The sequence below is a fragment of the Echinops telfairi genome, unplaced genomic scaffold (genome assembly GCF_000313985.2).
Source record: "Echinops telfairi isolate 266 unplaced genomic scaffold, ASM31398v2 ScPeMD7_70;HRSCAF=299, whole genome shotgun sequence".
Classification (NCBI taxonomy): Eukaryota; Metazoa; Chordata; class Mammalia; order Afrosoricida; family Tenrecidae; genus Echinops; species Echinops telfairi.
The window spans coordinates 29,165,737-29,188,727 of record NW_022103968.1 but is presented as its reverse complement, the minus strand read 5'-3'; the positions used below and the strand labels follow the sequence as shown (position 1 = coordinate 29,188,727).

At 45.1% G+C, this 22,991-nt stretch overlaps 1 protein-coding gene across 1 annotated transcript in view; it reads left to right on the top strand.

Annotated features, from left to right (window-relative positions):
• The first annotated feature begins 21,517 nt into the window (after nt 1–21,517).
• Nucleotides 21,518–22,991, top strand: part of ABCC2 (ATP binding cassette subfamily C member 2) — a 63,747-nt gene continuing 62,273 nt past the window's right edge. Inside the window, exon 1 of the mRNA XM_004700999.2 lies at nt 21,518–21,648. Within this exon, the coding sequence (XP_004701056.2) occupies nt 21,616–21,648 (33 nt within the window). The 5' untranslated portion in view covers nt 21,518–21,615. The remainder of the gene's footprint in view (nt 21,649–22,991) is intronic.

The window sequence follows — 22,991 nt, the reverse complement described above, 5'->3', positions numbered from 1 at the left end:
TGTTATGGTTGCGGGGCAGGCGTGGCGGCCACCACCACGTGAGGAACTGTATGAAAGATGAAAGGTGGCGGCATGAGGAGGTTGAGAACCACCGGGCTAAACTAGTAATCGAACATGCGTTTCCTGTAAGTGTCATTAGCTTTATCTGTTAACTTTTCTATTTAGCATCTCATTTGAAATTGACCACACATTGTCAACAGGGCTGTTTTTCAAAGGTTAGGAGGGTTTAGGAAGTGCACTATAGAGTGCTTGCCCCGGGAGGCCACGGAGCCTCCATGCATGGTATGCGCAGATTTGGATCCTAACAGATGTGTCTATGAAGAGCCTTGCTTTTATTTAAATCTGCCCCTTCCCTCACCTTTAGATCTTTGTTTCTTTTTCATTTTCTCCAGTGCAGTTTCAATAGAAGGTATTTGCTAAGTAATTTTTGAAAATGAGAAGCAAATTATTTGAAAATTAACAGTAACTTAGTGCTGTCCTGTTTGCTGACTATAATGACAGCAAACATTCTCCAACTCAGTTTTAATTATTGGTTTTGAAATCCAGGCACAAATACACAAGTACAATATAACATGCATAATCATATTTTGTATTTTCACCCAACTTTTCCTCATGCATGGACCTCACAATATGACCCTCCAGGAATGATTGAGAGCAGGCCATGTTGTCATCCCTAGTTTATTTAACAAGCCCCCCCAGCATTGCAGTCCTTGGTTCAACACCTCCATGTGTATTCCACCAGTTCCTGGAGCCTTGCAATCACCGGTGCTTTCAATGCGGCTCAGACCTTTCGGCACCACGGGTACCTGCCCATGCACTATTCTGAAATGGCTGAGTGTTGAGTTATTTTTAGTGCAGTGATTGCGTGTTCCTACCATGTGCCCGTCAAGCTCCCTTCCCTGCGTTGCCCATGTTGTTAGGTGCCATCAAGTCAGTCCGAACTCAGGGCGCCACCATGCACAACAGAACAGCACGCCCTGCTCCTCCATCACCCTCACAGATGGGATATTTAGGCCCATTGTTTCAGTCTCTGTGCCAGTTGGCACCATGCGTGACAATGTTCTGTTGCAATAGCTAATCCCTCAGAAGTGGACAGCTGATTCCTTCTTCATAGCAACTGGCAAGCCACCACAGTACAACAAACTGACAAGGGAATATTAGCTGTTATAATTGCCTCTTCGCCATCTCTGCAACTTAATGAAGTTTAGTATTTGCAAGAAGTTTGGATACTGTGGTGGCTTGTCTGTTGCCATGATGCTGGAAGCCATGTTATTGATACTATATTAAAAAGAAGCATGAAGTCTATATATATTCCATTGTATTAGAATTGTTTAAACATTGAAAGGATATTGCACAGATCGCTCTAAAAATGATTTGTTTGGTGGTTTTTTCCTAAGATAATGTTTTCATTATCTTTGATTTAACAGACATTTTCTTCCCCAGATGCAAATGAGAAGCCCATGCTGTATGGGCTTGTTAATGAGCAAACTGTTCGTTCTTTTTCTAAATAGACCAGCTGACTGACTAAAAAGTGATTGAGGAGAGCAGCACACCTGATCATATTTTCGACTCGCCGCCTATTCTCTCTCACTACATGTCATTCTTTTGTGTCTTCTGGAAAACAAAATGACCCCATTGGCCAGTATCAGTTTGCTTTGGACTTTTCTAGGTTTAGCATTGGAAGCCCATGTTCCCGGAAGTCCCTCAGTCCTGGACAAATTGGCCAGGTTTGTCACAGTGAAATGGTCTTTTCCCTTGGTCCTCCCCTTCCTGCCGCAATCCTGGAAAACCTGAATTAGAGGAGAAGACAGAAAGGAAGATTAACTTCCTCAAGGAGCAGCTGGCTCCCAAACCAAGAGTGAGAGAGACTTTAAAAGGGTGAGTTACTTTGGGGTATCAAAGTATTCTGAAACTGATTGTAATAATGTATGTACAGCTCTTCAAATATACTAAAAACCATTGATTACACACTTTCAGTGGGCAAATTACATCTGAAAGTTGATATAAAAATTGGATATGAACATGTACACAAGTATAGAAAGGGATGGGAGCTCACGACACTCAGAATCCAGGAACAGGAGGGGGAACAGTGATACCAGAAGCGTAGGGGACGGGGGTGGGGGGGTGGGGGGGGGGAGGAAGGGAGAACCGATCGCAATGATTGACACAACCGTACACCCCTCTACAGGGGGAAGATCAACAGAAAACATGGGGGAAGGGAGCAGCAGTCAGTGTGAGAGATGAAAATAATAACAATAAATACAATCTATCGGGATTATTGGGGTCGGGGGGACGGAGGGAGGAAAAAGCTGATACCAAGGACTCAATAGAAAGTAAATGTTTGGAAAAGAATGAAGGCAACATATATACAAACATGCCTGATTCCACTGATGTATGGATTGTGATAAGAGTTGTACAAGCTCCCAATAAAATGATTTTAAAAAATGGATGAAAGAGAAGTTTTAGATGAGATTGGCCTGGATCTTCTAATACCTGAAAGTGAAACACCGACACCCCACTCCACCCCAAAACAAAAATAACTATAGAAGGAACCTATCTACGGGCCTGATGAAACACAGCTTTCTCTATCCTGAGAAGAACTAGATGGTGCTCGCCCATCACTACTGAAGGTTCTTCTCAGGAACAAGATAGAGCCTGATAGCAAGTGGGAAATGTGAATGAGAACTTCAGCTGACCAAATTTAAAAAAAGAAAAAACCCTATACTTAATGGACCCTCTGAGATAGCAGGATCCCTGAGATGGTCTTGAAGCATTGAACCAAAACGGTCACCTCAAGTCACCTCTTAGCAAAATAGGTTAACTCATAAAATAATATCACCCGTGAGTCCTTCACTCTGTTTTAAATATATGTAAACATGCAAACAAACGGAAGACAAGGCATAGATGAAAAAGCCCGGGAGCTGTGAGACAAAGGCAGTGGGAGTGCAACAGCTAGAATGGAAATATCGAGAACATTGGCGTGATGGGAAGAGTGTGAACAGCATCACTGGACAACAGATGGAGAAATGGTTCAGCAGGAACCTGTTTTGCTATGTGCACTTCCACCAAAAGTCCAAGAAAAAAGAAGGAAACGTGTTTTCACAAAGAGGAGGCAAATGCAAGTGGACTTCAAAAAGCTTGTGGAAAACAAAATGAAAAGATAACAGAAGTATCCGATGCACTTTTGGAAGCCTCTTTCCACATTCAGGAAGCTATTACAGCTTTTTATTTTGTATGAGGAGGCTTCAGAAGACAATGTGGAAGCAAGATATTTGTTTTCTTATTTAGTTTATCTCTCAATCAGCTGATTATCTATTGTCTGAAACCCAGAGTTGTAACTAAGATACCCGAAGAATAAGCAATCCATCCATCCCTTCCTGAAGCTGACCCTAAAAGAGGAGGTGGGATATCAGTCACGTAGCCTCACGTCCCCAGACCAACGGAGGGCTCCCGAGCCAAACTAGCCAGTCAGAACGCCTCATTTCTTTATCCACATTGATTAGTCCAAACAGGCCTATTCAGAATCCTAATAAAGATGTTTTGTTTTGTTTTTCCCTGAGGAAACATTGAGAGGTAGCTGGATTTAGGGACAGGGAGGTCATCCCTCCCATGCCTGCAAAGGCCCCCATAGAGGAGGTTGGAAAGAAATCAGGCAGCCATTAGCCACCTATGAAGACCCCAAACTGAGCATGCTCATTCTCAAACCCCCCAAACCAGGTGGGAGCTGCACCTGAGCGGGCCAAACTAGGCCCAGGCTCATGACATCACCCAGGTGGCTTAACTCAGCCAATGGGATAAACCAATGCCATCAATCACGCTCCCCAGCCAGAGGCTTGCAATATCCTGGCTGTGGGAAGTCTGCTCTCTTACCCTGCTCCTGGTCAGTGCAGGTCAGAGGGTGGGGGACACATGTGCCACATTGGTGTGCCCCCTCAGGGCCCCCTCTAGGCCCACAGGCACCCACTCAGGGCCTACTTTGGCCCACATGCTCTAAGTCTCTAGGACTCGGGCTTCTGGCCACTCAGGATCCCCCTAGTCCCACATGTGTGGGTGCTCTGTGCCACGTGGTTGTTCGTAGCCAGTTGTGAACTCCAGCTCGGCTTCTGCGTGGCTTGGCACACTTCCCAGGGAGAGCAGGTACCCTGTGAGACTGTAAGACCTGAAACTTGTCCTTCCTAAAAACCCACTTGGATTACGAAACGGGCTTTGGCGCGAATTCTTTCAAGAACCAAGGTATTGTCCACTCGAGAAAGCTAACAACATGTTTTCTTTTCTTTTTTCTTTTTTGCTGGAGTTACTGACAATAAAGGCTACACAGGCCTAGCACTTGTGTGGCCATGTTTGCCACCCAGTGGGAAGAGACTACTTAAGAAGGAAGCGGGCACAGAGGCAAATGTTGAGCTCATTGTTTAGTCTCTGGACCTATTTGTGCCTAAAGATAGGCCAATGGTGTCAAAGGCGTGGAGACCCAAAGCCCATCTGTAGACAATCCCCCTTATGGAGGGATCCCAGCAGGGAGGCAAGTCAGTCAGGGTGCAGTGTGGCACAGTTGGGGCATTCGGATTTCTTCTGGTTCTTTGGTGCTTCCTCCCCACCACTGTTGTGGCCCCAATTCTGCCTTGCAGGTCTGGCTGGACCAGAGCATGTACACGGGTGCGGATGGGGGCTGGGGGTGGAGGGGAACTGGGATGGATGAACCCCTCGTGACTGATGTTGAGTGGGGATGCCAGGCGGATGGGGAGAGGGTGGGAGCCGATCTCAGTGATCTGCATGTGGCCTCCTCCCAGGGGTGGGGTGGGTGAAGGGAGACATCTATCAGTGTGAGACATTGAAAAGTAATGATAATTTGTGGGTTGTCAAGGGCTCGGGAGGGAGGGAGGAACAAAGGTGAGGAGCTGATATTAAGGGTTCAAGCAGAAAGAAAATGTTTTGAAGATGATGGCAACAAATATACGGATGTGCTTGGCACAATGGATATACACAGATTGTGATGGGAGTTGTACGAGCCCCCAGTGAACTGATTTAGGAAAAAAATAATAAAAAAAAAGAGAGAGAGAGACTGACCGATTTGAGCTTCTATCACTTGCAACCAAAAGCGCCATGACCGAGATGAGTGATAGGTGCCCATGCTTTCACTGAAAGGCAGTCCACTCAGGGTCAAGTTTGCAACTTGCTTTTAGTGGGTGGATAGGACCCCACAAAATAACCTCTGCAGAACTGGCTTAACCCTTGTGCCATCCTTTCGTTATTTTTTTTCTTTACTCTGACTTTGCATTATTTTGTGTATTTTTGTCAGCTGGTTCAAATACTTTTTATAATAGGCAATAAGTAGTAGCCATTGCTTCCTTTATTATCCTGAGTCTGGGCTGGAAAAAACCCCACCAAACTAAGGGTTTATTCTTAGTGGTCATCTTTGAGTTCCTGCTTAAGCTTCATTCGCTCCTCTCTTCCCACCCTTAATTGTACTGTGGAAGTCACCTTTTGTCAGGCAACCATGTTCTTTCCGGAAAGCTGACTGACACCCACAGCTTCCAGGCCGGCCTGATGCATCTGAAGGTAACCTTATTTTCCTTGTCAGGAATGTGGGCCAGTAAGATGCCTGAAGAAGATTGCTGATGGCTTCTTTTTCTGGAAGCTCTTTTGATCACAACTCTTTCTTTCTTTTACTACACGTCCTGTGTGGATACGAGTCCTGAAAGTGCTGCATCACCTATTTGAGCTGACACTGCTTGTTAGAGTTCATGGGGCCTTTAGCACCCATACAACTTGCTTAAGCCAGTCAGAGTTCAACCAACCTAAAGATATCAACTTAGAGAATGTACTTTAAACCTTGAGATTGCCTAAGTGTCGATTGTCATCTCTGTGGAGATAGTAGGGCACCTATAAATGAGCCAAGGAGCTCTTTCAACCCATCCACCAGGCTCCACTCATAAAAAGAGACGTCCCCTTCCCTTCTCTCTAGGTCAAAGAAGAAAATCTTGCTTCCCTGTGGTGACGACCTCCCCACGCGATCATGCCTCTTACAAAGGACCGCCTTCATCCCTCTCCCAAAGAGGAGAAGAGGAAACACAAGAAGTAGCACCTGGTACAGAGCCCCAATTCCTACTTCATGGAGGTCAAATGCGCAGGCTGCTATGAAATCACCATGGTCTTCAGCCATTGTGGTAGATATATAATTGTTGTCAATGTGAGGATTAGGAGTGTAGGGGTGAAGTCTAGCTTGTCAATCAGATCATAGCCAATGAGGCCTCTGCCTTCTCCTGAGAATTCTGGGAAATCCAGTACTTTCTCCTGGGAGGCAGGAGAGACTCTCTCTGCTCACACCCTGGGAGACATAGCAGCTGACAAGACACGTGGACCCACCTGATGCAGCCCTGGGTATTGGAGAAGCCATGCAGATGTATATATTTACATATATATGTGTGTGTGTGCATGTGTGTATATATATATGAGAGGGGAATAGAACTACATACTCATATCTATATGTTAAGAATTAAGGTTGCAGATGGACATTGGGCCTCGATTCAAGTACTCCCTCAACACAAGAACACTGTTCTAACAATCCAGCATTCTGTGATGCTCACCTACCTGACACGATTGCTGAAAACAAAATGGGTGCATTTTGTGGTGAAGAAAGTCGATGGTGATATATATACATATATCCCCCTCTAGGGTCTTAAGGGCTTGAAGATAAACAAGCGGCCATCTAGCTGAGAAGCAACAAAGCCCACATGGAAGAAGCACACCATCCCGTGTGATCACAAGGTGTTGATGGGATCAGGTATCAGGCATCTAAGACCCAGAATAAAACCATACCCAAGGAGAATGGGGCGGGGGCCATCTGTAGACAATTGGACATCCCCTCACAGAGGTCACAGGGAAGAAATGAACCAGTCAGGGTGCAGTATAGCACCAATGAAACATGCAACTTTCCTCTAGTTCATTGGTGCTTCCTTCCCCCCACTATCATGACCTCAATTACACCTTAAAAATGCACTGCTGCAGATAAGAGGCCCCAACACAGGGAATCCAGGATAGATAAACCCCTCAGGGCCAACAAGGAGAGTAGAGATACCAGAAGCATTAGGGGAGGGTGTGGGGAGAAAGAGGGAATTGATCACAAGGATTGATCTAGAACCCCCTCCCAGGGGAATGAATAATGGAAAAGTGGGTGAGGGGAATGGAGGATGATGTAAGATATGGAAAAAATAATCTATAATTTATCAAGGGTTCATGAGGGAGGGTGAGGGTGGGGAGGGACGGGGAAGACATGGGGAGCTGATATCAGGGGCTCAAGTGGGAAGAGAATGCTTTGAAAATGATGATGGAGGAATATATGGACTGTGATAAGAGATGTAAGAGCCCCCAATAAAAGTATTTTTAAAGGTATTATTCAATTTTCATATGTTCATTTCTTTCTTTTATTTATTTCTTACTTAAGAATGTTATGATGAGAAAAGATGCTTTGAATTATTTCAATGCTTGTTAATTGAGAGGCTTGCTTTGTGTCCTAAATAATGATTGCTTCTGAAGGCTTATCCATTTACATTGGAAAAGATTGTGTACTGTGCAGCTACAGAGTAGTGTGTCCTGTGTGTATCGATGATTCAGATTGGTTAGTTTGTTATTTAGACCTTCTGTATCTTTGTTAAGTTTCTTTCTAATTGTTCTGCTTATCATCGAAATTGGTGTGTTAAAGTCTCCATCTATTATTGTAGAACTATCTATTTCTCTTTTCAATTCAACTAGTTTGTTTACATATCTTGGAATTCTGTCACTAAGTATATAAATATTTGTTATGGTTATGTCCTCTTGGTACATTGACCCTTTCTTTGTCTCTCATAACAGACTTTGACATAAAGTCTATTTTAGCATTGATTATTATGAAAACACTTTTCTTAAAAAAAATCTGTGTCACGTTGAGAATATGACCCCAAACTAAAGTTTGAAAGGATGAGAATAGCACATTTTTATTTGCTGATTAGTCCAGACCCATATGCCTAATACGGTGCTTGTTGCTGTATGAACGCAGCCTCCCAGCTAAAGGACTCGGGATTGTAAATCTGTTTGCCTCTTCTACTTCCAACTCCGTTTGCAAATTGCCACTTGCAATCCCTCTTTGACATATCCCTAAATAGAGAGCAAAAAAAGGTCAAGTATTAATTAAAAGCACTTGCCCAAAATGTCTAGGTATACATGTGAGTATATGTAAACACACAGGCATATATGCAGAAGGTTGATGATGCCACAGCCCAACAAAAATGTTTTTAATCATTTATTGGGGGCTCACACAATTCTTATCACAATCCATACATCCATCCATTGCGTCAAGCACATTTGTACATTTATTGCCATCATCATTCTCAAAACATTTGCTTTCTACTTGAGCCCTTGATATCAGCTCCTCATTTTTCCGCCTCCCTCCCTGTTCCCCCTCCCTCATGAACCCTTGATAATTTATAAGTTATTATTTTGCCATATTTTACCCTGTCCGACGTCTCCCTTCACCCACTTTTCTGTTGTCCGTCCCCCAGGGAGGAGGTTATGTGTAGATCCCTGTAATCGGTTCCATCCCCCCCTTTTTTTGTCCTGTCTCGGAGTCTGGTTTAGGCCCGTTCTTCGGGTTATTTGGGGCACTGATTTAGGAAATTGCCTTAGCTAGACCACTTCACCTCTACTTTCTTACATATAATCTTTTCAGCTATTAAGTTATATGATTTATTGATTTATCATTCTACTTTTATTTATTTTCATTCTACTTTTAAAGATGAAAAGAATTTAGGCTCACAAATGATAGGATTAGACAAAACAGGTGAGAAATATTTGAAACAGAATTCAGTATTGTAAAATTACCCTTTATATAAAACTCTTTCTTATACACACACCCAAAAGAATTCACCATTAAGGGACTGCCCAGGAAAGCTGCCTATGGACCCAGGGTAGCGAGTTGGTGATGCTGCACTCATAAGGTTGGTGGTTCAAACCCACCCGTCACTCTGCAGCCTTTAATCGTTTTAAAGATTTAGAAACATAGGCAGTTCTCTGGCCTATAGAGTTACTATCAGAATCAGTTACATGGCAGTGGGTTTGGGGTTGTGTATGGGAGACGGTGCAGTGTCTTCGAAAGAATACAAGTTGGGGGCCGCAAAGGCAGCACACGCCTTGAGAAGAAGGAACATTGAAATGGCACACATGTGGCAGGCGAGGGCAGTGTAGAGTGTCAAAAATGTAAGACTTCACAGCACTTTTCATACATGTTTTGAAGATCTAAATTTTTCTTCTTCAAGTTATGCAGTAATCATTTCAGAACATGTATTGATCATAGAGACATCAATGGATAATGCATGTTAAATGGTTCAGAGGTGAGATTGACTCCCAGCTTCTTTGTAAGAAAATTCTAACTCTCCTTTTAAGAGTTTCTGTACACAGTGGAGAAGCTATGCTATTTTATAACAAGACTGGAACATTAATTTTAATCAAGGAGTTTGAACTCTGACAGATCTCTTTTGGATTTCAGCACACTTGAATCTCTATTTCTTATACCAAACTTGCTACCAGTCAGTTAATTATCACTCATGGTGACCCTGTAGGACTGCGTGGAACTTCTCCTGTGGGTTTCTGAGGGTGTAACTCCCCCCCCCATCAATTTAATGGGGGGGCTCTTATAGCTCTTATAACATTCCATACATCAATTGTTATCAAGCCTATTTGTGCATATATTGCCATCATCGTTTCCAAGACATTTTCTGCTTGAGCCCTTGACATAAGCTCCTCTTTTGGGGAACTCTTTGTGGGAGCAGAAACTCGCATCTTTCTCAGGCAGAGCAGCTGGTGGTCAGTCACGAAGCACCCACGGCTCAGTCAGGTCCCCCTATTTATTGGTCAGTGACTCTTATTTCTGGCCCCTTCTTTTTACTTTATTTTTTTTAAAGATCATTTTACTGGTGGCTCTTACAGCTCTTACAACCATCCATACATCAGTTGTATCAGGCACACGTGTACATATGTTGCCATCATCATTTCCACAACATTTTCTTTCTGACTTGAGCCTTGGTATCAGCTCCTCAGTGACTCTTTATTTAACCCTATTCTTTGCAATTCCAGAAGAATTTAACTCTATAGTAGGTCTTAATGATGAAAAGAGAGGAGGTTTACACTATGGAGGCCTGGTGGTGCAGGGGTGAAGGGCTTGGTTGCCAGTCAAAACATGAGTGGTCCCAACCCACCAGCCGCTCTGCGGGGAAAAGATGTGGCTGCCTCTTCCTGTAAGGATGCCAGGTTCCCCTTGGGAACCCTAGGGGACAGTGCTACTCTCTCCTATTGGGTCACTATTAGTCAGAATCAACCTGAGGGTTACAAGTTTGGTTTGGGGTTAGGTTTACAAAAAAAGAAAATATTAAAAGCTAGTGCTAATTTAATTATCTGTACATTTTTATTGGTTGCTGGGTATTCAAAAACTATTTTTCAGAGTACAAAAATGTTCAGATTTTTATTGGTGGGGGAATTTGGCAGTAACTGTTTTTATTGTTTCATTATTTACAGATTTTAATGTTTTCTTTAGGAACATAAATGAACAACATGAAGGCAAACACATTTTTTCTGTATTACCACTTACATCTAGACATCTCTTTTTAAATGTTGCACAAGAAAGAAAACTTTAATGAACTCTCTCTCTAATCATTAACTACAAGGATACAACTCTAGTTATCTTGAACATTGAGCTCTCATAGAGTTTCAGTGTATTTAAGTACAACCACTGATTAGCCAACATCTGCTTGGTAAGTAGAAATGACACAGCACATTTCTATTGGAGGAGTCATCCTCATCAACCATTTCTTCCTCCTGAATAATTTCTGCATAGTTGATTATTTATAGCATTCTCACACTGAACCAGTAAGAAGGTTTTGAAAGCCACAAAGAGGAGGCTTTGGAGACAGACCTTACATAAGTGGAGCCCAACACAGCAGACCTAAGACCAGAATCCAGGTTTTCTGACTCCTTTTTAGTTGTCAGTCTTCTACAGTTGTTTCCTGTTGTGAAACGCACAGTGACGCTATGTGCAACAACAGAGCCCTGTCCTGTCCTGCAGCATCCTCGCAGTTGTTCCTGTGTTTGCGGTCACCACTGCAGCCACTGTGCCGATCCCTCTTATCGAAGGTTTCCCTCTTCTTTATTGACCCTCTACCTTCCCAAGCATGATGTCTCTCTCCAGGGACTGGCTCTTCCTCACAACATGTCTAACAGAAGTCAGATGAAGTCTCACCACTGTTGCTCCTAACAAGCATTCTGTCTGAATTCCTCCAAGACTTAAAAGGAGGAATTCAAAACGTGCCTTATGGGATCACATAGGAGCATTTCTGAATATTTATCTACATTTGATTATGTATTCAGATCACATCTTCAGGGCTAGGAAAGTTTGTGATTAAGGAAATCTTATGGTGAATCCTTCCCAACCCCAACTCATTGCCATCGAGGCAGTTCTGATTCACAGCAACCCTATGGGAGAGAGTAGAACTACACCTGTGGGTTTCTGAGACGAACTTTTATGAGAATAGAAAGCCTCCTCTTTCTCCTGTGGAACCCCTGATGGTTTTGAACTGCTGACCTTGCCAGGAGCAGCCCAGGGGGTAATCACTATGACATCATGGTAATGATGTGGGAAAGGGGATTGTCAAGTCATTTTTGTCTTTTGTGCACATTTTGTGAGTATGAAATCATAGAACCTTAGAGGTCTTTAACTGAACCTCTTCTCCACAGGGGAACATCTGTTGGTGTTTCTGCCAGACATACAAGGAGCGCTTATTCTTTAGAAGTTGTGTGATGTCCCCTACTTAACGCTACTTTCCCAAGTGGTAGAGCTGGAATAAGAATACCCAACTTGCAGGGTTGTTTTGAGGATTAAATGAGACAATACATTTTAGAATGCTTAAGATAGGAGTTCTTGTTTTATGGGTTTTGTTTTGCTATTTGAGAAAGCCATGGGAGCTTGCCATATAAACCAAACCAAACCAAACCAGTGCTGTGGAATCCAATCTACTTCGTGGTGATCCTATCTGTGGGGCATAACTCTCTCCTACGGCTTTATCTTTTTAAAATTAACTTTGTTGCTGCTGTGTAGTATTAAAAGTGGCACAGAGGTGGGGGAGTGGGGTGCCAGCCCCACCCGCTGCTTGAACTCACTGGTTCAGTAATACTACTTCTGGGTTCAGTAACACACAATTGTACGGTTGAGATATATAAGTATTATATTAAAGTCATTGAGAGCATGAGAGATAATACAATAATACAGCCAGACAGATTACATGGTAGCATTGCTCACCTCCGCCCCGCTTGGTGGTCCTCGTGGGGGGAACCCGGCTGCCAGAGCAGGAGCCGCCTCCCTCGTGGGAGCTGCCCTCTCATCCACCGCCGTCATGGGAGCAGCCCTCACGGGAGCAGTCCTCCTTCCTCAGTCGCCCCCTCTGCCAACCACCCCTCCAGTCACCCTCTGGAGAACCAGGGAGGCTCCTTATTTATTGCTAACCACGCATCATATTACTTTAGGGGGATACATCACAACATTATGCATCATAGAGAAGGGCGGTACAATTCATCCTTGAACAGGTTTGATCATTCTGGTGTCTCATACAATAAAGCAGGCAATTACTATCCTGGGAGGCATGCAAGCCCCCTGATAGCAGATAACAACCTACGTCATAGAGAGGGGTTGTAACATAGGCAATACAAGCAATAGGAGGGGGACGACCTAGGGGTGAATGTGCAATAGTAAGAGGAGGGAATAGGGGGGCATGTGTGGCAAGATAGTAGTCTAAGCTTAGTCATCTTAGAGTGGTCCCAGGCTTGCCTATGGGCACTGCTTCGAGGGAACAATAACAGAAAGGAATGGGCCCTATTTGTTGTGGGATAAGCAGTGGTGTCTGCTTGATCTAGACAGCTGATACCTCTCAGTGAGAATGACTCCCCATCCATTCTTGATGGTTGATGTTAGGGAGAATAACCTCTGACCTACTTTTGCTGCCTAGTGAACAATCATTCTCAAGCTAAGTCTGGCATATATTTTGGGGAGACAACTTAAGAGAAATCCTTCTGTTCCCCACACTGCTGTTGAGAATATGTAGGGGTAAACAAACACCAAAGTCAACCAGTTCTTCATGTACAAGTCACTTACATTGACCTTGAAGTTGTGCCACCATTCCCACCCTCTTTTTCTGAGTTTCTCCTTCCACCTAAGGTTCCAATCTACTCTGTCAAGTTTCTGTTGTCCATCTGATCCCATATCTGGAGAGTTTTCTAAAAGGCTTAGTGCTTTGAAGGCAGCTGTTTTCCACCATTCAAGCTAAGGTCGTATTTGACTTTAAGACAACGTCAGAGGTTCTTTTTTGTTTAAGGTTTGAAGACTGCCGCTGGGCAATAGTTTCAGGAGTTGATCCAGCCTGTGTGGGTGGCTCTAGAAATCTGGAGCTCCTGGAAATTTGAAGTTCTCTTCTGCATTTCCCCCTTTTTGGATCAAGATTCTTCTATAGATTCTTTGATTAAGGTATCTTCAGTATTGGTGGTCGGGCACCATCCAGTTCTCCTGGTCTCCTGGCAAAGGAAGCTGTTGTTCATTTACCACATATTTCATATATTCCTCCTACTTCTGATGCTCTTCCAGATGAATAGAGACTACTCGTTGCACCTTGGATGGCCACTTGGAAGTTTTACAGCCCCAGGCACTCGGTGCAATAGAAGGTAGAACTGAAGCACTAAATATACTATTAGGTCAATTAAGTGGGATGTCCCTGATGCATATTTTTCCACCACTGCTAATTCATTTCTCCCCTAGTAACCACTTGTAAACTTTGGTCTCTCTAGATTTGTCTTTTCTTATCTTTTTATTTAAGTGATGGCATACACTGTTGTCCTTTATTTATAAACTTAATTTCACTCAGCAGGTTTTCAATTTCCATTCATATTGTGGCATGCATCCGATCTTTTCCCCTGTACTGGGTGAGCGGTAGTCTACTGTGGGAGTATGTACACATTTGATTTATCCATTTATCTGTTGATGGACATTAAGTTGTTTCTATTTCTTGGTTATTAAAGTATGGGGAAACCAGCCCTCACAATTATATCATGGGTCCGATATGGTTATGACATATCCGATCATCATAAAGTCATAGAGAATAAGAGAGAGAGGAGAGAAGGTAAAATAAAGGAGTCAGACACATTTCATGGTAGCATGCTCACCTCCGGAACGCCATGATCTCACTAGCCAGGTCCCGGGAACGGTGCGGGCAAGAGAGTCTCTTTGTTTCTGGCCAAGGCCCATATATACTTGGGGGCGTGGTTACAGGTAACCACACACTTCACAGGAAGGGGCTGCACAATAGGCATACACATCACAGGAAGGGAATGTACAATAGGCATAAATGTGACAGGAAGGGGAGGAGCTAGGGATGTACATGCAATAGGAAGGGGAGGGACTAGAGGCATACATGTGACAAGACAGGTGGATCCTAGACTCAATATGGCAGCCTAACCTTAGTCATCCTTGAGTGGTCCTGACGTTGGCTTCGGCTCTTTTTTAAAAATTTTTAATCATTTTATTAGGGGCTCATACAACTCTTATCACAATCCATGCACACATCAATTGTGTAAAGCGCATTTGTACATTCATTGCCCTCATCATTCTCAAAACATTTCCTCTCCACTTAAGCCTCCGGCATTAGGTCCTCATTTTCCCCCTCCCTCCCCGCTCCCCCCTCCCTCATGAGCCCTTGATAATTTATAAATTGTTATTTTGTCAGATCTTGCCCTGTCCGATGTCTCCCTTCACCCACTTTTCAGTTGTCTGTCCCCCAGGGAGGAGGTCACATATAGTTCCTTGTAATCGGTTCCTTCTTTGGCTTCGGGCTCTCCTTCAAGGGAACAATCACTATCCTTATCAGAAGAGAGTGGGCCCTACTTAGAGTGGGACAGACTATACAGTCTGGTTGCTCTAGGTGGCTGAGAACCCTTAGGGAGAATAATCTCTGACCTACTTTCGTTGGCCTCCTAGTGTACAGTCATTTACCACGTGCAGCAAGCAGCATCTTGGGTTTGGCATATACTGTATACGCTCAAGTATAAGCCGAGTTTTTACAGCACTTTTTTTTTGTTGCTGAAAAAACCCCCCAGTTTTTTGTGGTAATATTAGGTGTCTCGGCTCATACTCGAGTATATACGTTATCTGGGAGAGACAACTTGGGAGAAATCCCACATGATAGTACTGCAATAGACATGGGTGGCCAAGTCTGCTTTCAAGTCTTTGGGGTATACCCTTAGGCATGCAATTACTGGGTCATATGGTAGTTCTTTTATTAGTTTTTTGAGAAACCACCTCAAGTTTTTAGTTTTTCCACTATGGCTGTACCATTTTGACTCCTGACAAGCAATGGTTAAGGGTTCCATTTCCCCACATTTTCATGAACATTTCTTATCTTCTTCGTGGTTTTGCTTCCACCCAGAGAGTTTTCAATGGCTGCTTTCCTGAGTCAGATTGGTAGACCTTCCCATTCCGGCACCTCGGCCTGGACTCAAGCTTCCGGTCTTTTGGTTAAAAGCTGAGAATATTACCATTTGCGCTACCAACGGACTCCTGACACCTAATAGAGAGCCGGTAAATATGAGATCTTACAGTTTGTAAATTATTGATAACAATGGCGAAGGCGATGGAGCCACTGCAGAGCCTCTTGGACTGTCAATGGAGGCAATCTTCTAGATTCCATCATGCTTTTAAGCTCTGAATATGTGAAGGTCTTTCTAAATAGATACCATCCAGTCCAGCATTCTTGATATTCTACCCATATAGATCATGCTCTATCTTTTCAGATGCTTCACCGAGCTCAAGATTCACTGAACCTGCTTCAAACAGTGTCAGAAAGATGTTTGCTTGTGTCTCGTTGACTGTGCAAAGACCTTCCTTTGTGTGGATCATTACAAACTTTGGATAACAGTGAGAAGAATAAGAATCTCAGAACACTTCCTTGGGCTCATGTGAGATAAAAGACAGTCCTTTGAACAGAACAAGGGAATACTGTGTGATTTTAAATCAGCACAGGTTGGCTACCGGATTGTATCTGTTCGTCATACTTATTCAACCTGCATGCTGAAAAAATAAACTGGATTATATGAAGAAGAATGAGCCATTAGAATTGGAGGGAGACTTATTAGCAACCTGCAGATGACAAACTTTGCTTACTGAAAGAGAGAACAACTTGAAATTTCAAACTTGCTGATGAAGATCAAGGACTACAGTCATTGGTATGATTACAACTCAGTGTACAGAAAACAAAAATCCTCACAACCAGACCAATAGGCAGCATCATGAGAAACAGAGAAAAGACTGAAATTGTTAAGGATTTCATTTTGCTTGGATCTGTTAGATCTCTCGGGGGAGAGATAGACCTCGGTCCTTAGCTCCACGTGAGAAAGAATTCACACTGAAACCTGGTTTGTGATCCAAGTGAGTTTTATGAAAGTTAGAAGTGGTTTCAGGTTCTGCAGTAAACGGAACACAAGTCAGACAGAGTCTGTGGCACAGTTGCCGGATTGTGGCCTGGCCGCTCTGGACTGCAGGCTGACTGTGCCACATCATGTAGCAGCTGCTGGGAAAGAGGGCACCAGAGCAAAACCTCTGCCTTTTCAGGCGCCCCGTTGGGGGGCATGGTCAACAATACTGGTCGGCCCCATTGGCTGAATCAAATTCACCTGGCTTAGATGGGCCAATCCAAGTGGAACGCCCCGCCCACCTAGGTATACCACCCCTTCCTAGCCAGAAGCTCAAGCCTCTGAGCATGCATAATGGACACCCCGTCCCTATGCTAGCTACCTAACATTTCCTCCCTGAAGAGCTATGGACCCAAATCTTTGGGGGTACTGAGCAACGACAACTCTAGCTATTTCCTGCTGACAAAAGGGGAGAAGTGGGGATTTGGGTCCACACCTTTCCTACTCCATGGGAAGGGTTGTCCACTCAGAGCCCATGATAGATGAAGTTGAGGTGGTCCAGGAGTTGGTGGTCCTGAAGCTGGCACACTTGGTTCAGGGCCTTGGTAACCTGAGAACTTCTGGAAAAACAAGCAAACAGACAAACAGGTGAGCAATTTAAGCGAGCCAAGGGTAAGACTGTGGGGTGGCAGTGCCCTTGGAGTTAGGTTAGTGTCACAGGAAATAAACAGAAATCTTAGGGCTAACAGGCATGAGTGTTGGTTCACTGTAAACACAGGAATGGGGTAGAAAGCATTCACAATTTCCCCTAGGAGGGTACAGGGGTTTGGCACTACTGGGTGCAGTGAGATCACTGCTTCATTGATTATCCTGAGGTCTTGGACCAGCCGATAAGACCCGTCTTTCTTTTTAACTGGTAATATGGGGGTGTTACAGGGGGAGTTAACAGGTACCAAAAGTCCATGTTGGAGGAACTTACTAATAAGGGGCTGTAATCCTTTGATGGCTTCAGGTCTCAAAGGAAACCATCGCTGATGGGGAAACTGGGTAGGATCTTTTAGGAAAATCTTTACAGGGGTAGCATACTTAGCTTTGCCGGGGACTCTTGTGTCTAAAACTTCAGGGGTTATGGCTTATTCCCACAGTTCCTGTGGGGGAATCTGTGGGTCCTCCACTGTGAGGAACATTTGGAAAGCTGTAGAGGGACAAGGATGAGGCCCAAAGACTGTGCAGGTGTGTAGCTTGGACGTATATCTTGGCCTAGGAGAGGAGGTGGACATTCAGGGAGTACTAGGAAGCTATAAGAAAAATAGAAGTTATTCCAAGGGCATCTGAGGAGTTCAGTAAAATGTTTAACTACAGGTTTTCATGACACTCCCAGGATGGAGCAGGTGCGGGGTGCCAGGAGTCTGGGGAAGGAAGTAAGGACAGAATAGGTGGCCCCAGTATCTAAAAGGAAATTTACTGACCTACCTGCCACGTCAATGCTCACCCTAGGCTCCAGACCAGTAACAGCGATCTTGTGCTGCTGGGCCTTCTGGACCGGGCGCCTTCAATCCTCCTCTGTCATCAGCTGCACGTTGGCCTGGGGGCGCCCCTCCTCCAGGTTTTTGGCCTTAGGACAGAGGCCAGCCCAGTGGCTGGTCTGCTTACAATGGAAACATGGTGTTTGAGGAGGCTTGTTCTGGTTAGGGCAGTTCCTAGCCCAATGACCTGGTCACCAGCAAATGTAGCACCTGGTTCAAAGGTCTGAGAAACCTGTGAGGCACTCGACAGGTGTCGGTTATTAAGTGCAGCCAATACCTGGGCCTGCTGGACGTCCTTCCTTCTCTCCTTCTCCCAGGCTCGAACCTCCCCTTCCTGCTCCCTATTGTGAAAGGTCATATTAGTACAAGCAACCATCTCCTCTAGGATAGTTTCTTCAGGTTTCTGCACTAGTTTTTGGAGGTTCTTGTGAATGTCTGGTGCAGCCTATGTGAGAAACTTGTCCCTGATTAAGACTGCCCCTCACAGGATTCTATATCTATAGCAGTATGATTCTTCAGGGCCTCCTTTAGCTGCTCTAAAAAGCTTACAGGAGATTCTGTAGATCCCTGGTGAATCACTGTCATTTTGGCATAATTAATGGTCTTTTGCCTACTAAATTTAGTCCACTTGTGATGCACACCAGGAAATGTTCCCATGCCCACTTGTCCTGAGGCTCATTATGATTCCAAGCAGAGTCAGTTATAGGTTCAGCAGTTTCCCCTACGGAGTACATATCATTCATCACATGTAACTCCTCTGCAAACTTCCTAGCACCTTTGAGCACTCATCTTTCTCAAAGTCTGTCATAATCTGTCCCACTATGACCATTACATCCTTCCAGGTTAAATCATGGGCTAGGGTGAGGTGCCGGAAGTGTTCTATGTACTGTTCAGGTTTGTTAGAGTAACTGCCCAAGTCATTTTTAATTTATTTGAATTCAATTAGAGTAAAAGACTTGTAATTTGCCTGGGGACCAAATTCCCCTGCTGCCTCTACTATGGGTAGAATGTTCAGGGCTGTTTCAGGGCTGGGGGAATAGTTGCCCCTAAATCCAGGGTCCCTTAGGAGGGGGTCCTGGGTGCACTGGGAATGAAGGTCTCTCCTGCTCCTCAAAAGGAAAAATGCTCTAACATACGGGAGCTCCGCTCACGTCCCCATCATTCCACAAAAATGCTCTAGCTGGATCAGGGTTGGAAGGGAAAGCGTACCATTGGCTGGCCACGATTCTCCTTTTTCTAAAAGATACTGTGGCCAAATAGAGTTGCAAAGCGAAATCAGCTTCTGTTTGTCCAGCCTCTCCGGATCAAATCTATCCCAATTGGACAGGATACATCCAAGGGGGCAATTCCTGGGTATCGAGCTGGTAAGTCCCATCTAGAAAACACAAAACAAGGAGGCTGTTGAGCGCTTGATGCCTCACGGTCAATAACCGCAGCTTCAGTGAGCACGTCTGGGGTGCTATGAATCTGAGGCCTCAGGCAAGTGCCCCTGCCTGAGGGAGGGGGTCAAAGACCAGTCGCTGCAGCCAACATTAGGTCTGACCGTTTTCTAGACCACAAACTAGGAGGGCCACTGCGTGGTGTGGCCCCATGACCTTCAAAGACCCTGCCGGCAGGAGCAGACTCTCAAATCTCTGACAGGAAGGGACGTCTACCTGGCAGTTCGGGGAACCTTTAGAGAAATTGGAATTTCTGGCTGGAACATCATGGCTGCGGAGCTCTATTAAGAGCTGTCCCTAAAAGTGCTGGAAGCAGCATCACTTAGATATCTGAGTCACTTGGCACCAAAGTATGTTAGATCTCTCGGGGGAGAGATATAGCTCGGCTCTTGGCTCTGCATGAGAAAGAATTCATGCCGAAGCTTGGTTTGTGATCCCAGAGAGTTTATAGAGAACACAAGCAGTTCCAGGCTCTCCAGTAAATAGACCACAAGCCAGTCGAGTCCGCGGCATAGTTGCGGGACTGCAGCCTGGCCGCTGGGGACTACAGTCCAGCTGTGTTACATCATGTAGCAGCCGCTGGGAAAGAGCCTGGAGTACAACCTTTTCAGGGGCCCCGTTGGGGGCATGGTCAACAATACCGGACGACTCCATGGGCTGAATCAAATTCACCTGTCTTAGATGGGCCAGTCCAGGTGTAACGCCCACCTAGGTGTACCACTCCTTCCTGGCCAGAAGCTCGAACCTCTGAGCATGCGCAATGGGTGCCTCAGTCCCCATGCTAGCTACCTAACAGATCCACAGTCAATGTTATGGAAGCAGCAGTCAAGAGATAACTGAGATGCTGTATTGGGGAAACCTGCAGCACACGACCACTTTAAGTCTTGGTGCATTTGCCCTAAAGACATGCTATTTTCCATTGTTTCATATGTGTGTGAAGTCAGACAAGGAGGAAGGAAGAGCAGAAGAACTGGTGCATTTGAATTACGGGGTTGGTGAAGAATGTTGGGAGGACTCTAGGGGAGGCTGGGTTGCGCAGTGGTTCCTTGGTGGGCTGCTAACCACAAGACTGGAGCTTGAAAAGCTCCAGGGAGAAAGAAGAGGCTTTCTGCTCCTGCGACGGGTTACAGTCTCGGAAACCCACCAGGACAGTTCGACCCTGTCCTGTAGAGCCGTTATGAGTCAGTAGCAGCTCTATGGCAGTGCGTTTGTTTTGTCTTGTTTGATCTTAGACTGCCCAAAGAACAGACACCAAAACAAAACCTGCCTGCAGAGCAGCACAGGAAGACCCAAGAAGAATCTAGGCAGTTGAGTTACGGTGCTGGCAAAGAATATCAGATGTACCACCGGCTGCCAACAAGAACAAACAGATCCGCCTGGGAAGAAGCACACACGGAGTGCTCTTTAGTGGCAAGGATGGCTGGACTACACCTCCTGTGGTTTGGACTTGTCAGGAGAGACTAGTCCCTGGGGAGGACAGGGAAAGCAGAGGAAGACTTTTCCGTTGTTGTTGACAAGGTGGAAGGACACTGGCTCCCTCGCTGGGCTCAAACATAAGAAAGACTGTGAGGCTGGCGCAGGACCGGGCAGCGTTTCTTGCTGTTGGGCAGAGGGCCGCTGTGACTCCGACCCGACTGGGTGGCCTCTCACAACACAACAACAGCAGCCGTGACAACACTGTTGTGAATCCTGTTTTAGGTTCTCTCTTCCTAATTGAACATCCAGAGGTATGGACTATTTACATTTCTATCTACTCTACAGACTTTGAGTGAGCTAGCACTCAGGTGTGTGTGTGTGGGTGTACCCCTGGGCTGATGCGTTTCTTCTTAGATGGTTGACCCTCAGGAGATTGGGAGGCTCCTCCATTCCGATTTATCAATGAGCTCGGCTGGCATCTTTCAGCACCCCTTTTGGGACCTGGTTATTTACCTGTCTCGGAGGCTTCTCCGCCACGTGTCCAGTCACAGGGGATAATGTAAATACGCATCGGGGCGGGGTTGATGGTTAACAATTAAATGGTTGAGATGAAAGGTCAGGAAGCCTGACTTGAATTTAACATCAGAGTAGCTGACCAGCTGAGGGCACGTTGCTACTCACGTCCTACCTTCCCCGAGGATAAGAGTGAACAAGAAACAGCGCAGTTCTGGAAGCACCATCCTTCCAGAAGGGCTTCAGGAACCATGCTGGAAGCATTCTGCAACTCCACCTTCTGGGTGAGAACTTGCATGTCCTTTCCCTGCTGATTCTCCTCAGAATAGGTCGTGGGGCTGCCGAGAGTGAGCAAGGAGAGCCAGACAAACAGAGGTGCACTGGGTGCAAAGCTCGGCTTTGTCTGTCGTTGACCGGTTTCTTCAGTAAGGCTAAGGGATGGCATCTGACCCGGGAGGGGTAATATAGTTACTCTCTAAAAAGTATTTATTGTATCCCAGATTCTTTTCTAGGACTTGTTGGTTGCAAAATTGTCTTTTTCCTCAGAAAAATAGGAAAAAAGATCGCCCAGATCATCCGTGTTGAGTGTGGGTTGGAGAGAGAGATGAGGGTCCGCCATCAAATGTTGTTGAGAGATGACGCTATTGACATGATATACGCCAGAGAAATTATCAAGCTGGCAATTAAATGATTTAAAAAAAAAGAAGAAGAAGCAGATCACTGCCATCGAGTTAATTCCATATCATAGTGACCCTACAGGACAGGGTAGAATTGCCCCTGTGGCTTCCTGAGACTGTAACTCTTGGTGGGTGTGCAGAGAAAGCCTCATCTTTCTCTTGCAGTGCAGCTGGTGTTTTCGAACTGCTGACCTTACAGTTAGTGGCTTAATGTGCCACTACTAGAAATTGAGGACAAGGATACAAAGTTGGCCAGCATGAGTACTAAGAACATTTTTGAACCATTGGAATTGGACAGAACTGGTTTTCAGAGAGACACCACTGAAGGAAAAGCCGTGTATTGCGAAGGTGAATCCGAACAGCAGTCTCCTGCTTTCATCAAAAGCAGAGACGCTCGAAGCAGAAAGACCAAAGAACAGTGACAAAGGGCTAGGGGGTGGACAAGGAGAAAGGACCTGGGAGAAAGACAGAGAGTCACAGTCTTGGAAACCACAGGGGCCGCTCTACCCTGACCTCTGGGGTCCCTCTGAGCCCCAAACGACTTGATGGCAGTGAGTTTGTGTTTTTCAGTCGGGACTGACCAATGTTTCACAAGGTGTGGTTGGCAAAGTCCTGGAATCAGGATCACTTGGGGGTGATTAGTAAAATAATGTAAGTGTTTTGGGGTGCTTCTGAAGGTTAAGGTTTGATAAGCCATTGTTTTGGAATTTAGAACAGAGATTCTGATTTACGTAATCAGGGGTGGGTTCCGGCCATGCCTTCCATGCTCTGCTAAGCCTCCTTAACACAGGTGACGCAGAGCAGACTCGGTGGCAGTGGTTATGTGATGCCACTGCGCAACGTTGAGAACCACGCATCCAGAGAATAGTTTCAAGAATTCTGGGTGGAAATAGCTTGGATGGTAGGAAGGAGGGAAAGGGCGGTCATGAAAACAACTATGTTTATTTAGC